Source organism: Sciurus vulgaris (assembly GCF_902686455.1).
Source record: "Sciurus vulgaris genome assembly, chromosome: 2".
In the NCBI taxonomy this organism is placed as follows: Eukaryota; Metazoa; Chordata; class Mammalia; order Rodentia; family Sciuridae; genus Sciurus; species Sciurus vulgaris.
In genome coordinates, this window is record NC_136462.1 from 39,117,405 (window position 1) to 39,133,873 (window position 16,469).

The 16,469-nt window shown below is 40.0% G+C and overlaps 1 protein-coding gene across 2 annotated transcripts in view; it reads left to right on the forward strand.

Annotated features, from left to right (window-relative positions):
• Positions 1 to 16,469, forward strand: part of ESR2 (estrogen receptor 2) — a 59,851-nt gene that overhangs the window by 34,321 nt on the left and 9,061 nt on the right. For both annotated transcript variants that reach the window (XM_079126297.1, XM_079126298.1), the window contains one exon: positions 4,364 to 4,497. In XM_079126297.1, coding sequence (XP_078982423.1) covers positions 4,364 to 4,497 — 134 coding nt within the window. The remainder of the gene's footprint in view (positions 1 to 4,363; positions 4,498 to 16,469) is intronic.

Sequence of the window (16,469 nt, forward strand, 5' to 3'; positions counted from 1 at the left end):
ATAGAAGTTATTTTTAATAGATTCACGTTACTTTTTATAAATATTTGAAAGTATTATGGTTTCTAACAAATTTAGGATATCTCATTGAGTATAAAAAGGAGTTCTCAGGAATTGTAAATGCTTTCACACTGAGCAGACATTGTTTTGAGTGTCTTCTGGTGTTTACTTTTTGTTATTATTCCTAGCATTATTTTTGATGCATAAACTTTTTCTTAAAGCTTTATTTATTTTTATATGGTGCTGAGGATCGAACCCAGGTGCCTCTCAGGTTGGAGGCAAGTGCTCTACCACTGAATCATAGCCCGGGGTCCCACACTAACCTTTTGAAGTCTAGAATTTCAAGCTTAAGATAGTTCAGTTACTCAGTTCATCTCTTGTATCAATGAATATAGTTTTATGTATTTGGAATGTTTCTGGGGGAGCTGCCTATTCAAAAAGTCACGGATTAGGGACTGGGGCTGGGACTCAGTGGCAGAGCTTTGCCTAGCAAGTGTGAGGCACTCGGTTCGATCCTTAGCACCACATAAAAATAAACAAATATAATAAAGGTATGCTGTAAAAAATAAAAATGTCAGAAATCATAGTTCATAAAAGAGTTCCATTATGGATCTTTTTTCTAAGTGAATAAAGAATCATCACACTACTTGAAAAATAGCTGTACGTTGCTAAATTTCTCTACCAGAATTCTTTCAAGTAGCCATATGACTATATAAGCACCAAATACAAACTAAGTTTGTAGGTACTGGGAATGTAAATTGTGTTTCCCTTTATTCTTGTTGAGACTTCTGCAGCAAAAAAACATGACCCTACTGAGGATGAGAGGAAAATCTGGTTATCTCGGCTTATTTCTAACAAGGTAGTTCTTTTAGAAATCATTAAAATCATAAATTCATTTGAAGATCTACCACAGAAACTGAGCTGCTTCTTGCTCAAAAAAAATCATATGTAAGACATTTTCATATCCTTAGCATTAATAAGAAACTATTATTGTTAAATGCTGTTTAAAGATCAGAGGAAAAAAAAAAAAAAAAAAAGAAAAAAAAAAAAAGATCAGAGGAAGCTGGGTGCTGTGGTGCACATCTGCAATCCCAGCAACTCAGGAAGGTTGCAAGTTCAAGACCAGCCTTAGTAACTTAGCCAGATCCTCAGCATCTTAGTGAGACACTATCTCAAAATAAGATAAACAATAAATACAAAAGACTGAGCATGTAACTCAGTGGTAAAGTGTCCCTGGGTTCTATCTCTAGTACCGAAAAACAAAAACAAAAAAACAAATGCCATCAGAGGAAGTTTGAGTTTACAGTCACATTAGTTATTTCTATATTGAATTTTCTTTAAGATAGCTATAATATTTTCACTTCAAATTTTTAATTTATCCTTGTATCCAACATTGAATAATAAATAATAAGTGTTGAACCCTTGTTAAGTTCTTTCCACATGCCGAGCCTTACGTGGGTCTCCCTATTCCATATCCAGTTGCCATATACAAGAGGTAAATTATGGTCTGTAACCATATGTGTAACCAGGGGATACATATGTTGGTACAAAAGAGTGTGCACCAAAGCAAGGCCCACTAATTCAACATATGGTCATGTAATCAAACAGGATATCTTTCTTTTATAAAAGAGTGATTATCAAGCAATAAGACATTCCACATGTAATTACTAATTTTATTTTGCACTCATTCATGGACAAATGGTAAGAATGTGTATTTCCATAAGTAGATTTGATTGACATACAATTTCAGTATTTTAACCTTTAGCACATATATTCTGTATCTTTATTTTTTATTTATTTAAAAAATTTTTTGTCATAGATGGACACAATACTTTTTATTTTATTTTATCTTATTTTTATGTGGTGCTGAGGATTGAACCCAGTGCCCCCCATACGTTGTGAGCGGGTCACCTCTGAGTCACAATCCCAGGCCCTGTTCTGTATCTTTAATTCAAATCTTTTTATCTTGTCCTAGTTTTTTGCTTATACTTCAGTTTTAATCCATAATTACAAAATAAATGAAATAGATCTCATCAATTTAAGTCCTTCACTTTCCTCTACAACTCATCTTGCAGTAGAATTTTATTAGGCTGTCATTTATGAGGTACATTATTGCCCCTAAATTTCTCATTTATTTTCTAAAAATATATTTGGTTTCTACAGTCTATGAAGTGAATAAAATATTCTAACTTTGCCAGCCCTTGAATGAAATGTTTTTGTCATACCTGCTAAGAAGAAAGCAGTCAACCCTAGTTTTCTTTTTTTTTTTTTTTTTTTTGGTGCTGGGGATCGAACCCACATCCTTGTGCTTAGCACTCTACCAACTGAGCTATCTCCCCAGCCCCTCAAGCCTAGTTTTCTAGGATTTGTTTCAAGAGAATTTCATGGAAATTCATTTTTCCCATGAAGTACCCATGCTCTAATTACTGTGAGTTACGTTATTTATTAGTATGTAAACTCTCTCCCCATTTTGAAATATGAATTTTCATTAAAAATGGCATGCATTTGGGGCTGGGGTTGTAGTCAGAGAGTGCTTGCATATGTGAAGCACTGGGTTAGATCTTCAGAACCATATACGAAATAAATAAAATAAAGGTATTGTGTCCATCTACAACCAGAAAAAAATGGCATGCATTTAGTGAGGAAATGGTACCAACGTCAATATTTAGCAGTGGTTCTTAGATACAGATGGCAACTTCTGGAAAACAGGATTGAGTTCAGATGAGTGTCTTTGCTGTACCATTGTTACTTCTGAGTCTCACAGAGGGGTAAAGAGTTAAGCTATTTTTAAAAAGTTTTTAATTGTAGATGGACACAATATCTTTATTTTATTTATTTATTTTTATGCAGTTCTGAGGATCGAATCCAGTGCCTCACATGTGCTAGGGAAGTGCTCACCACTGAGCTACAACCCCAGCCCCAAGAGTCAAACTATTAAACCACCAGTGATCAGTGCAAGGGTTGGTGGTTTTTTTTTGTTTTGTTTTTTTTTGGTTTTTTTTTGGTTTTGCTCTTAAGTGATATTCTATTTTATTTAAACTTTTCTTAGTTGTAGATGGACACAATACTTATACCATGATCATTAGAAGTGTCCTGATTGGTGTTGAGGGGAAAGGGATGGGAGCAGCCAGTACTTTGGAGATTTCAACCTCCCTTCGTGGGATGCCAAAGAGACCAAAAATGAAACCCACAAAAACCCACCGCGACATGGACACCCTCACTGTGTGCTGCAGCTTTCAGGAGTGATGAGGGTTTTGCCTGTTTATTAAGGACTTCCAGTAACTATCTGATGATGATAGAAATTTTTTGGAAAGCAGTGAGGTGGAATAATATATGTCTGGCTAGAGTGAATAAAAGCCACTGTATTCTAGATAAAGAACAGCAATTTACTTCAAAGGTATATTTAAAAAGTTTACTCCTATAAGGAGTACCCAAAAGAATTTTGATTATATACTTTGAAATTTGCCTAAAACCTTTGCTGAAAAATAATCTTCAAGCCTGGTGCAGTGGCCGAAGCAGAGGATCACTTAAACTCAGGCGATCGAGGCCACTTTGGCAAGGCAATGAGATTCTGTTTAAAACAAATAACAACAACAAACACTTCAAGTCAAGACTCTCCATATCCCTGTGTCTGCCTTTTCCTGACTCTGATCCACCTCATGTGACTTCTTCCTGACATACTCTCAGATGTGCTTTATTCACATTAATTTTTTTGGTGTCTTAGTTGGCACACCAGTTTCTAAGTGACCAGAAAGTGAGAAGCCCTAGAGAGGAAGGTTTATTCTTTTTCGGATATTTACTTCTGTAACACACAGACTTCCTCACTAGCATTTCCCAAGGGGAACATGGACTGTCTCATTTGAGTTGTCTGTCATATCTGGCTAGGGCTGGGTGACTAAAATGGTTTAGTTTTACAATAATCAACCAGAGTGGTATTCTAAAAAAGCAAACCACAACAAGAGCATCAACAACACAAAAACACTTGGTGAAGAGAAGGGAAAATGTAGTTCCAGTGCATACTTTTGCAGAAATAATATTGACTCAATATTATTATTGATTTTATAAAAATTCCCTATACCCACAGCATACCTTATCTTCTTTATATGAAGATAATATGAAATTGCTAGGTGATGTCTTATTAATACCTTGTTATAGTCAAAGAATGTACAAGATGAAATTCGAAATTTCAATAAAACATTCCTCATTCTTTTTTTTTTTTTTCTTGCGATGCTGGGGATTGAACCCAGGGCCTTGTGCTTGCAAGGCAGACACTCTACCAACTGAGCTATATCCCCAGCTCCCCTCATTCTTTTTGATGGTTGCCTAAAGCTGTGTGTGCCTTAAATTCTCAAATGAACTTTTGTAGGGATGAGGGGAAATGCGTAGAAGGAATCCTGGAAATCTTTGACATGCTGCTGGCAACAACTTCAAGGTTTCGTGAGTTGAAACTCCAGCACAAAGAGTATCTCTGTGTCAAGGCCATGATCCTCCTCAACTCCAGTAAGTAGCTACCACAGCTGGGCCACGTCTGTGGGGGAGAGATACTCTCTCTAGAACTGGTGTGGTGTTTGAGTATTGAACCTCTGTTTGATTTTGAAAGGGGACAGTGGCTTCCTTTCTGACTTCTGTTTTATTTTTGTAGGGATTTAAACCATAGTCAACTTTTGGTGACCTAAGTATAAATTATTCATTGGGTGAACTATTGGCGGTCGATTTTAAATGTGGCTCAGGTTATATACTGGAAAAAAAAAAAAAAAAAAAAAAAAAAGGAACTTTGAAGTGTTTCCCCTTCAGCCTTTTTGTAAGGCTCCGACAGACATTTTAATGATCAATGTGCATCTATGGTTAATGTTTGGGGTTCTACTTTTACAGATTCATCCATTCATTCATTCATTTAGTAGATACTCAGGAAACAGTCCTGCCCTTAAATAGCTCATAGTATAGGGAGGAAGAAAGTAAACCATGAAAAATCGCAGTCTTAGTGCTGCACTCCAGTGTATGCAGTTACTAGGAGAACAGGAGGAAAGATGCGGGAGAGGTTGCAGAAGGCTAAGGTGGTTGAACAAGTCTTCATGGAAGAGCAGAGGGTCGGGTTGCCTCAGGCTGCAAATTGCAGCATTGAAGGTTACAAATGGTTGCCTTGGACACTGAGTAACCCTATCAGAGGTTCAGGAGGGGAGTGTCATGTATGGAAGGGTGTTACAGCAAGGTCATGCCCACTTCCGGGTGGAGGACTGACTGGAGAGGCAGAGACTGAGAGGCAGGGGTCCTATTGGAGACCCTGGGAGCTGGAACCAGCTTGGTGTGGTGGGATCAGGCAATGGATCTGGCTTCAGAGGTGGGACACAAGGAAGTTGTCTAGTATGTGGATGGCTTAACTTTGCTGGTTTTTAAGAATTTTATCAATAATACCTGTTTATCGTGAACATTCAAACAAAAGGAAGAGTTTAAAAATTACTAGGAATACTCCTCTTGTAGACAACCACCATAACTTTGGTGATCATAGTTAATTGTGTGTATGTACCTCTCTCTCTCTCTCTCTCTCTCTCTCTCTCTCTCTCTCTCTCTCCCCTCTCTCTCTTCAGTTGTCCTTGGGTATCCATGGGATTCTTAGTTCCAGGACCACTTGTAGATACAAAAAAAAAAAAAAAAAAAAAAAATCCATGAATGCTTAAGTCCTTTATATAAAATGATATAGTATTCCCTGTGTATATTCTTTCATACACTTTATTTCTAGATTACTTACCATATGTAATATTGCTATCTACATAGTTTTTATATTATATTATTTAGGGAATAATGATCAAAATAGTGTGTATGTGTTGAGTACAGATGCAGTTTTTGTTCCTAAATGTTTTTGATCCATGGTTGGTTGAATCTGTGGATGTGGAAAAATGGACATGGAGAGCCAGCTATTTATATTGATAGAACCATACACATATACACAAATGTATAGGATGTTATGTTCAAAATTATGGATGCTTTGAAAGAGATTTATTTCAGTCTTATTTTTTTTGTTTGGCCCTCAATGCTCCTATCCAAAATCAAGTAGCCAATCTTTTGAGATGGGGTCTTACAAAGTTGCTGAGTGTCTTACTAAATTTCAGAGGCTGGCTTTGAACTTATAATCCTCCTGCCTCAGCCTCCCTAGTTATTGGGATTACAGGTGTGCATCACTTAGCCCAGCTCTGAGTAGCTGATCTGAACAACCAAATGATAAACTTCCAACCTTCTTCCATCCTCTGGCAATTGCTTAACATACTGCCCTACCACTAATATACACAGAAGGCTCTGATTTTTTTTTTTTCATTTTAATAAAAAACTGGGACACTCCATACAAATCTTTGTATCTTGCCTTTTTACTTTTCAAAGTGCTATGAAATTCCTCCAGGTTAGCTCAGAGCGATCGAGTACAATCTTTGAAATAAAGACATTGCATAAGGGCAGCTGTTCAACTATCGCTCTGTTGATGGGCCTTCACTTCATGCCCAGTTCCTCTTTTTTAAGTCACTCTACACAGTACCTTAGTAAATAAAGATATGTTATTTTGTACACAGCTCTACGTTGCTAGACTGTTCAGTTTACTCTGTTGGTGTCCATCTAGCCTCCGTATCAGGTGTTTATCATTTACTTAGCTACTGTTTGTTTATTTATTTATTTATTTATTTACTTCAAAAGTACTGGGGATCGAACCCAGGGCCTCACACATGCTAGGCAAGCGCTCCACCGCTGAGCTACACCCCAGCCCTTTTTATTTTTTATTTTCAGACAGAATCTTGCTAAGTTGCCCAGGCTGGTCTCAAACTTGTAAACCTCCTGCCTCAGCCTCTCAACTAGCTGTGATTATAGGCATGTGCCATCACCTGGTACTTAGCCCTTTATTCTTGTTGGGCTTTTAGGTTATTGATTTTATTTTTTTCTTACATGTTTTATATGTGTTATAAAATTTTAAATACATTTATGTAATTTGTATGATTTTACATATTTGTAATTTATATTTTTTGTTAGATATGTATATGTGATGTACATATTATACATTTATAATTTTATATTTACATTTATATAATTGGCATAAATCATATAAATTTATACAGTTACTCTATTGATTGCTACAAGAGTTTCTAGAGGCTTCCCGTCAGTGTCTGCTCAACTCTTTGTGGCCTGCTAACAGTCTTACTTTGAGTAGCTCTGGAGAGAGCACAGGATGCTGTCCAGGAGATGATTGGGTCTGGATGGAAGATGGGTTGGACCTCAAAGGAGAGGGGCACAGAGGAATGAAGAGGGTTCCAAAGGTCACGTGAAGGTACAGAGATCCCGAAGACAATCCTCAGGTGTGTCCCAGGTGGGTCTCTGTGTGACCTCACCTTCCTAACAGGACATCCCCCTACACCCCCCCCCTTTATCGTCACCATTGGCCTTTTATAAAATAATAGATGATTGGTGATTAAAGTTACTAACTGATGGTTAGGTTAATGTGCACATGGGAAATGTCCAAGCAGAATATACAAAATTGGTCAGGGAAGAAAATCAACTTTTTCTGCCCTCCTTTTCCCTCCTGCCTACAGATGCTTGCCTCACATGTGCTCTGCCATTACTGTCTTTGTTAAAAGAGTGGATTTGACTGGAGTGAGATGGAATCTTGGTGTAGTTTTGATTTGCATTTCTCTAATTGCTAGAGATATTGAACATTTTTTCATGTATTCGTTGATTGATTGTATTTCTTCTGTGAAGTGTCTGCTCAGTTCCTTAGCCCATGTATCAATTGGCTTATTTGTTTTTTTGTGTTAAGGTTTTTGAGTCCTTTATATATCTTGGAGAGTAATACTCTATCTGAGGTGTGTAGTAAAGATTTTCTCCCACTCTGTAGGCTCTCTCTTCACATTGTTGATTGTTTTCTTTGCTGTGAAGAAGCTTTTTAGTTAATTGATTCTTGATTTTACTTCTTGTGCTTTAGGAGTCTTGTTAAAAAATGTCATTTCCTAAACTGACATGGTGGAGATGTGGGTCTACTTTCTTCTAGTAGGTGCAGGGTCTCTGTTCTAGTACCTAAGTCTTTGGTCCACTTTGAGTTGAGTTTTATGCAGGAGTGAGAGAGAGGGGTTTAATTTTATTTTGCTGCATATGGATTTCCAGTTTTCCAAGCACCATTTGTTGAAGAGGCTATCTTTTCTCTGATATATGTTTGTGGTGCCTTTGTCTAGTATGAGATAACTGTATTTACATGGGTTTGTCTCTGTGTCTTCTGTTCTGTACCATTGATCTTTGTGTTTGTTTTGGTGCCAATACCATGCTGTTTTTGTTACTGTAGCTCTGTAGTATAATTTATGGTGTGGTATTGTGATGCCTTCTGCTTAAAATCAGCATACTACAGTGACACAGCCACATCAGTGTTTATGGCATCTCAATTCACAATAGCTAAACTATGGAACCAACCTAGGCACCCTTCAACTGATGAATGGATAAAGAAAATGTGGTATATATACACAATGGAATATTACTTAGCTTTAAAGAAGGATGAAATTATGGCATTCGCCAGTAAGCGGATGGAACTGTAGAATATTATGCTAAGTGAAATAAACCAATCCCAAAGAACCAAAGGCTGAACGTTTTCTCTGATATGCAGATGCTAATTCACAATAAGGGGGCAGAGAATAGAGGTATTTTGGACTAGACAGAGGAGTGAAGGAAGGGGTGGGGGTCTGGGGGTAGGAAGGATAGTAGGATAAATCAGACATTATGACCCTACGTGCATATATAATTACATGACCTGTGTGACTCTACAACATGTACAACTAGAAGAATGAGACGTTATACTCCATTTATGTGTGATGTGTCAAAATGCATTCTACTGTCATGTAAAACTCCTTAGAACTAGTGAAAAATTAAAATGAAAACAAGCAAACAAAAAAAGAGTGGATTTGCTTAAAAAGTATCCCCATCTCATCAATGGAGGGTCATTGAATGCCAGATTATGGGGCTTCTCATAGTCTCAGAAATAATTTAGAACTCATTTCTGTGTTGCAAAGTGCTCCTTGGAAAGCAGTTTGCTTGTTGTCACAACTCTTCACAGTAAAAAGCCTTCTGTTTGGCAAGCCTCCTTCTAGTTGTCTGAGCCTCCGAGACATCATATTGTGTTGTTGTCAACGCTAAAAGCAGCATCTGTGCAGAGGGAAAGACGAGGCAATTGCGCTCCTGCGGGATCTGAGACAACCGCATGTAAGAGAACCACAGAAGGCAAGGGAGGTAATTACCACCGTCACAGTAAGTGACGAAAATTTGTTTATGGTAAATCCAAATGAAAAAAAATCTCCTAGCAAGAAAGTTTCTTGCTTGCTTCGTAGTCATAACAGTTGTCAAAATGAATTTATGTGGTTCAACATTGCTGTGAGAACGGGATTCTGTTTCTATTGGAAATATTCCACTGTTGAGGGAAGTGGGTCTTTTGTACGCCTGATTTGAAGGATTGGCGAAAACAGATTTTTTTCTTCTGGATTAGTTGTAGCACTTAAATTGGGAACAAAACAACCGCCCCCCCCCCCAAAAAAAAAAAAAAAAAAAGGTGTGGAACCTACTCCCCAATCTTAAATAAAATTCCCTGACAGAATACATTAAGCAGACACTGAATGAACAGACCACACAGGACAGTGATCCCTGAGAGAAGGTGACACTGGTTGTCCGTTTACTGCCCGGAGCCAGTTTCCAGGTTGCCATGTGAAGAAGTGTATTAGGTTTCTACGGAGACACAGAATCGATAGGATGCATGGACAGATAGGGATGTGGGATACAAGAGTGGAAGTTGGCTAAGGGATTGTGAGAGGCGTCATGGTGTGCCATCTGCAAGCTCCAGGCCCGGCTGGTAGCCTGGCTCTGTCCAAAGGCCCGAGAACCAAGGCCAGGGATGGTGCAACCCTCAGTCCAGTGCCAAAGCCTGAGAAACGAGGGGGCCGCTAGGGTCAGACCCTGAGTCCAAAGTCTGCACAGCTTGGAGTTCTGATGCCCAAGAGCAGGAGGTGGATGTCCCAGATCTGGGAGGCAGGGTGGGGAAGAGAGGGAGAGGGAGGGAGGAGGGGGAGTGGGGAGGAAGAGGAGGAATTAATTTGCTCTTGCGTGGCCGTTTTGCTCCATCTGAGCCCTCTCAGGGCCTGACCACGTTGGGCAGGGGCAGATCTTCCTTGCTCAGCCCCCTGATTCAAATGCCACGCTCATCTGGAAACACTCTCAGACACACCTACAAATAATGCTTTGCCAGTTGTCTGGGTCTTCCTTAATCTAGTTGACACCTAAAATTAACCATAACAGGAAGTAGCCCAAATAGAAGCTGTTTTGTCCCCCTGAACTGAGGGGACAGGGTTGTGAATTTGGGGCTGCCAAGGCAGCTGGGATTTGCAGGAGAGAGGACTTGAGAGGAAAGAGCTGCTCAGAGAGAGAACTTTGGAGAGCTGCAGAAGACCCTGTTCCAGAAGGCTTTCAGCTGGGTACTAATCTGCTCATGATTATGAGGATACTCACTGAAGGCTGGAACGAAGCACCAGAGGAGAGTGGGCAAAACAAGCCCTCAAGTTTACACAGGGTGTGCTCAACAGGCTGTGGGAAAAATCTTGTACTCTCCTAGACATTGGGTACAGTCCCCAGGAGACTGTTGTCTTAATGGTGAGGGGAAAGCAACCCAAGACTAAAGGCTACCAAACAAAACTTAAGAGTAAACCTGAAAAATCAAAGCATTGCTAAACAATTTAACTGCAACCCAAGATGAAGCTCAAGAATAGTTAAAGCAGGAGACTGGGGTACAGCTCAGTGGTAGAGTGTTTGCCCAGCATGCCCAAGGTCCTGGGTCCAATCGCCAACACTGCAAAGCAGAACAAAACGAAACACACAAAATACAACAACAATATATATAAACATATATAAATAAAAATTATATAAATTAATTAATTAATTTACTTTTTAAATGAATACAAGGGTATCAAGAACCCAATAAGGAAAAATTTACAATGTCTGGTAACCAATCAAAAGTTAATTAGCCTGCAAAGAAGCTAAAAAATGTGATTTGTAATAAAGAAAAGTCACTCAATTGGAAAAAAACCCACAAATGAAATGGATGAGAGAATTAGCAGACAGGTGCATTAAGACAGTTCCTCCTGGGCGGGGTTGTGGCTCAGTGGGAGAGCGCTTGCCTAGCATGTATGAGGCCCTGGGTTTGATCCTCAGCACTGCATTAAAAAGATAATTAAGTAAAATAAAGTTATTGTGTTCATCTACAACTAAAAAAATATTTAAAAAGAGAGACTCTATACTTCATAGGTCCAAGAGGTAAAGGAAAGGATGAGGAGGAATGGAAAATACGAAGCAGGCCCAACAGGAACTTCTCGATGCAAAAACTTTGGGTGGCGTTCACATCAGGTGAGGTGCAGCAGAAGGAGGATCGGTGGACGTGAAGACATAGCAAGAATTTTAAAGAAAAGAACAGAGCGTGAGACAACTATAGTCGTTAATCTGTGTGAAATCCCTGAAACCTAAGGGGGCTATGGAAAAACACTTGGAAGAGACGATTGTTTTTTTAAAAATTCTAAATTTAATGAAAACTAGAAACATGGTTTCTAAGATGCTCAATGATGCCCAAGCATGCACACAAGAAGGAGGAGGAGAGAAGGAGAAAGGGAAGGGGAAGGGGAAGAAGGAGAAGGAGAAAAGAAGAGGAGGAGGAGAAAGAAGAAAAAAACCAATTATTCATCAAGTTGCTTAAAACCAATGACAAAGAGAAAAAGGTTTTTTTTTTTTTTTTTTTTTTTTTTTTTTTTTTTTTTTTTTTTTTGAGATGGAGTCTCATTATGTTGTCCGGCTGGTCTTGAACTCATGGGCTACGGTGATCCTCCTACCTCCTGAGTAACTGGGACTATGGTCACATCCACCTTACTAGGCTGAAAAAAATCTCAAAACCAGCCAGAAAAAAAGGCATAAGAGGAACAAAGACGAGGATGGCTGTGGATTTGCTTTCTAAAGTGTGAGTCAGAGGTGGGAACCGCATCTGTAGAGTTCTTGAAAAAACAGTTGTCACTGCAGAATCCCTTATACTTTCAAAACTAAAGGCAAAATAAACATATTTTCAGACATACCAAAATGGAAAGGATTTATTCCTAGTAGCCCTGCACTAGAAAAAAAATATTAGTAGATGCCCTTTAAGAAGGGGATTATACTATATGGAAAGATGACTGTACATAAAGGATCATTTTCCCCCTATTTAAACCTTTTTATTTGTGTTTCAAAGATAACCTAGTATTTAAAACCAAAATAACAACAACATATTGTAGGTTTACGTAGAAGTAAAACATACGACTGGAGCACAAGGGCGGGGAAAGGATAAATGAAAGTAGATACTGTTATAAAGTTCTTCATTTGTACATGAAGTAGTGTTGTTGAAACAAAAAAACTGCAGTAAGTTAAATATGTATATCATGATCCTAAATACAGCCACTGAAATAATTCTTCAGAGAGTTAGGACAAATATACCAATAAAGGAGATAAAAATAGAACCACAAGAAAATCCATCTGAAGGAAGACATTACAAAAAAAGAAAGTGGGGGTGCTACTTGGGAGGCTGAGGCAGGAGGATTGCAAGTTTGAGGCCAGCCTGGTAGCTCCATGGTAAAGCACCCTGGGCTGCTTAATCCCCAGTACCGCAAACGAAGACAAAAACATAACCACAGTGAAAAACCACTGCGTACTCACAAGATGTCAGAATGAACTGGATACAGTGCTTTTGGTCTAGAATAGGGGGCGCACCCTCCAACAATCAAGGGTCTGATCCTTGCTGGACACAAGCCGAAGAGGCACATCCTCCGCTGGGCGGGGTATCACAGTCTAGCTGGTTTCTCAGTAGCCCTCCTCACCAAGCATACAGAGGATGTGGGGGACTGGAGCCACTGTGTGATCTCAGCCTTTGAGATGCAGAGACAACAGGAAATGTTTAACAACCTGTTTTAATGTTCAAGTGCTTTAGAAATTCAGAGGTGATATGTGAGCATTGTAACACAGCATCCCTGCATTAAGAGTAGAAGGCCCGACCATCCTTGTCACCTAGGAGCTGGAGATGAGCAACCCTTCCTTAGAATTAGAGCCATCCCTGAATCTAAGAAACAGAGTGGAATCGACCTGCAAACGCTCACCCCCAACCTTTAAAACTAGCCTAAGTTGGGAACAGGTCTATTTGTCTGAACAATGTTAAGACTTAAAAAGGACAAAACTTACCAGGGGAGAGGAGCAGAGGTGATCCTATTTTAAACCAGGTGATCTTACTTTATGTTAGACCAGCACACACACACACACACACACACACACACACACACACACACACACACAGACCTCATACACTTCCCATAAGCCAGACACATCTTCCTATGGTCAGTATTCTGGGATTTAAATTAAACAGTCTAGATTTTCTGATTCATTTGCCTTTAGTCAAGGACATATATCTTCATCCTTGGAACACGTAGGATGTGGCAGATCTGGGGTTTTGTGTTTCTCAGAATGTCTTCAAGTGGGCCAGGGAGAGGAACACGCAGCTGTTCCCAGGTGACAGAGGGGAGGGGAGACAGCATCCTGGATTTTATTTTACTTTTTTTTTTTTTTTTTTAATATTTTCTGTTGGTGACGGACCTTTATTTTATTTACTTATTTACATGTGGTGCTGAGACTCGAACCCAGTGCCTCCCACATGCCAGGCAAGTGCTCGTCCACTGAGCCCAGCCCGGCCCCTTCTTTGCCCTGCTCTGGTGTGTGCGGAGCACTGTGTCAGGATGATCCCTTCACGTGACCTCTTCGGTGTCATGAAAGGCAATTCCTGTAGTTCTGTTCTACAGTGATACCTAGCTGACATTTCCCCGTCTTGGGTGGCAGGGTTGTTTTGTCGTTTGCTGCGTGTCTGGCTGATGGGGCTTCGGGTCTGGTCCTTTGCTCCTGCCCGGGGCCTGCTCTTGGCACAGTCGGTGAGTGAGAGGCATGAATGGCCAAAGGCCAGGCGCTCCCAGCTGGTGAGGGTGCTGGCAGCGCCGTGGGCGTTCAGGCCAGTTCCTTCCTGGATGGCTTCATGCTGGCTTCAGTCTTTTTGTGTATACATTTCCCCATAGGTGACACAGGTATGACCGATGCATGTTCAAAACTGTGGCACCTGCCCTCTGCAGACTGCTTGTTGATGATGTGCCCCAGGCCCCCGCCTGCAGAAAGTCCAGGGTCAGCCTTGGTCACCATGCTGCTTCACGATGGGGTGACCGGACCATGTTCACACTGCTCAGGGCACTTACGTTACTGTAATGTTGGTTCTGGGTGTTATTTTTATTTTAATACATTTTTATTGTGTCCTAATACATATATCATGCAATTCACCCAATTAAAATACACAATTCAGTACTTTTTAAAATTTATTTGTTATTTACTTTTTAATCATTTTTAAAATTTTTACAAACTGCATTTCGATTCATTGTACACAAATGGGGTACATCTTTTTGCACAAGAGCTAGGTTGTGGAACCAACCTAGAAGCCCTTCAACAGATGGATGGAAAAAGAAACTGTGGTATATAAACACAATGGAATATTTTTCAGCCATAAAGAAGGATAATATTATGGCATTTGCAGATAAATGGATGGAATTGGAGAATATCATACTAAGTGAAATAAGCCAATCCCAAAAAACCAAAGGTTGTATATTTTCCCTGATAAGTGGATGATGATATATAATGGGGGTGGGAGCACGGGGGGGAGGTGAGAGAACAATTCGTTATTTTTAGATATTCACTATTGGTGGTGCAATCATCACCATAATAATTTAAGAACACTTTCATCATCCCAAAAGAAATTCAATATTCCTTACCCATCAACCTCCATTCTCTACCTAACCTATACCTCCAGGCAAGACAAATCTACATTTTGTGCCTCTAAATTTGCCTATTTTATATATAATTTCATACAAACGCAATCAAATAAAATATTTTCTTGTGACTGGCTTCTTTCACTGAGCATAATGTTTTCAGGGTTCATACATGCTATAGTATTTGTAAGTACTTAATTCCTTTACATGGCTTAGTAATATGCCATTGTACAGATAGACTACATTTTGTTTTTTCATTCGTTAGTTGATGGACATTTGGCCTGTTTTAACTTTTAGTCTATTATGAGTAGTGTTGCTATGAGCCTTTGAGTACAACAAGCCTGTGATTATTTTTTCATTATTTCAAATTTTGTCACTTTGAAATACAATATGTACAGGTATACAATTTTGGCTCCTCTTAGAATTTGAAGTCATAATAGTTCTTTATGGCAGCAGAAACCTCTGGAGCACGTCATGTGGTAGAACCATTAAATAACCGTTCAGAGAACTGCTTATGCACCTGGGATCAATTTTAGGCAAAGCAAACTTAAAATAATTTTCTCCATACTTTAAATTCATGATTGTTGGGTGACTACAAGATGCACTGATGTTTACATTATTAGGATGGTGGGGCTGGGGTTGGGGCTCAGTGGTGGAGTGCTTGCCTAGCACACATGAGGCACTGGGTCCAATCTTCAGCACATATAAAAATAAATAAATAAAATAAAAAGTGATTGTGTCCATTTACAACTAAAAATGTTTTTTAAAAATCATGATGGTGTGACTGATTGAAAAATGCAAAAACTGAGGGAAGGTGAATTCAGTTGAATTCCTCCCCATATGAGTGTTTCCTCCACCCCAGGCATTGTGCTGGGTGATGGGGACATAATGGCAAGCAGGATCTGTGCCCTCAAAGTGCATGTGTGCATCTTGCTGAGGGCGGGAGGGTGGCCGTGGGGGTGTGTGAGGACCAGGCAGATATCCAGCATGTGGGTTTCTGGGGAACTCGAGCCAGACTTAGGGTGGAATGGTAGGCAGGGCAGGGCACGCTTCTAGAAGGAAGTTCATGACCAGCTTGGGCCCTAAAGGAGGCAAGAAGGAAGGCTGGAGAAGGAGCGAGTTCCTAAGCAGGAGGTTGGGCGTGTTTACACATCACCTGGGGCCCTCAACAGCTGCACCAAGTGGTTGGGACTCTTCCCCAAGAGCTGGCAGTGCATTAAGGGTGCTGCACAAGCAGATCTGCATTTTGGCCATTCAGGGGATGCTCTGGATCAAGGGTGGAGCCTTGCTTCCTTTCCACTGAGAGGGCAGGTCACTGCTGGGGGTGGTGACAGGTCTGAGGGGATTCAGAAGAGCCACTGTGGAGGACAGGGTGAGCAGGTGGGTTAGAGAAGCAGCTTCAGGGCTGCTGTTAAAGGTGGGGAGTTTAGCTCTGCACCGCTAGGGATACGCCAAAGCTCTGCACTTGGGTAGCTGTGCTTCCGTGCAGCCTGCGCTGTAGGTGGAGTTGGGCGTATTTGAACTGAGTTGCCTCAATGGAACTAGAAATGTCCACAAGAACAAGAGCAAAAATTGCCAGAATGAATCTGTTATTGCAGTCAAATCTGTAGT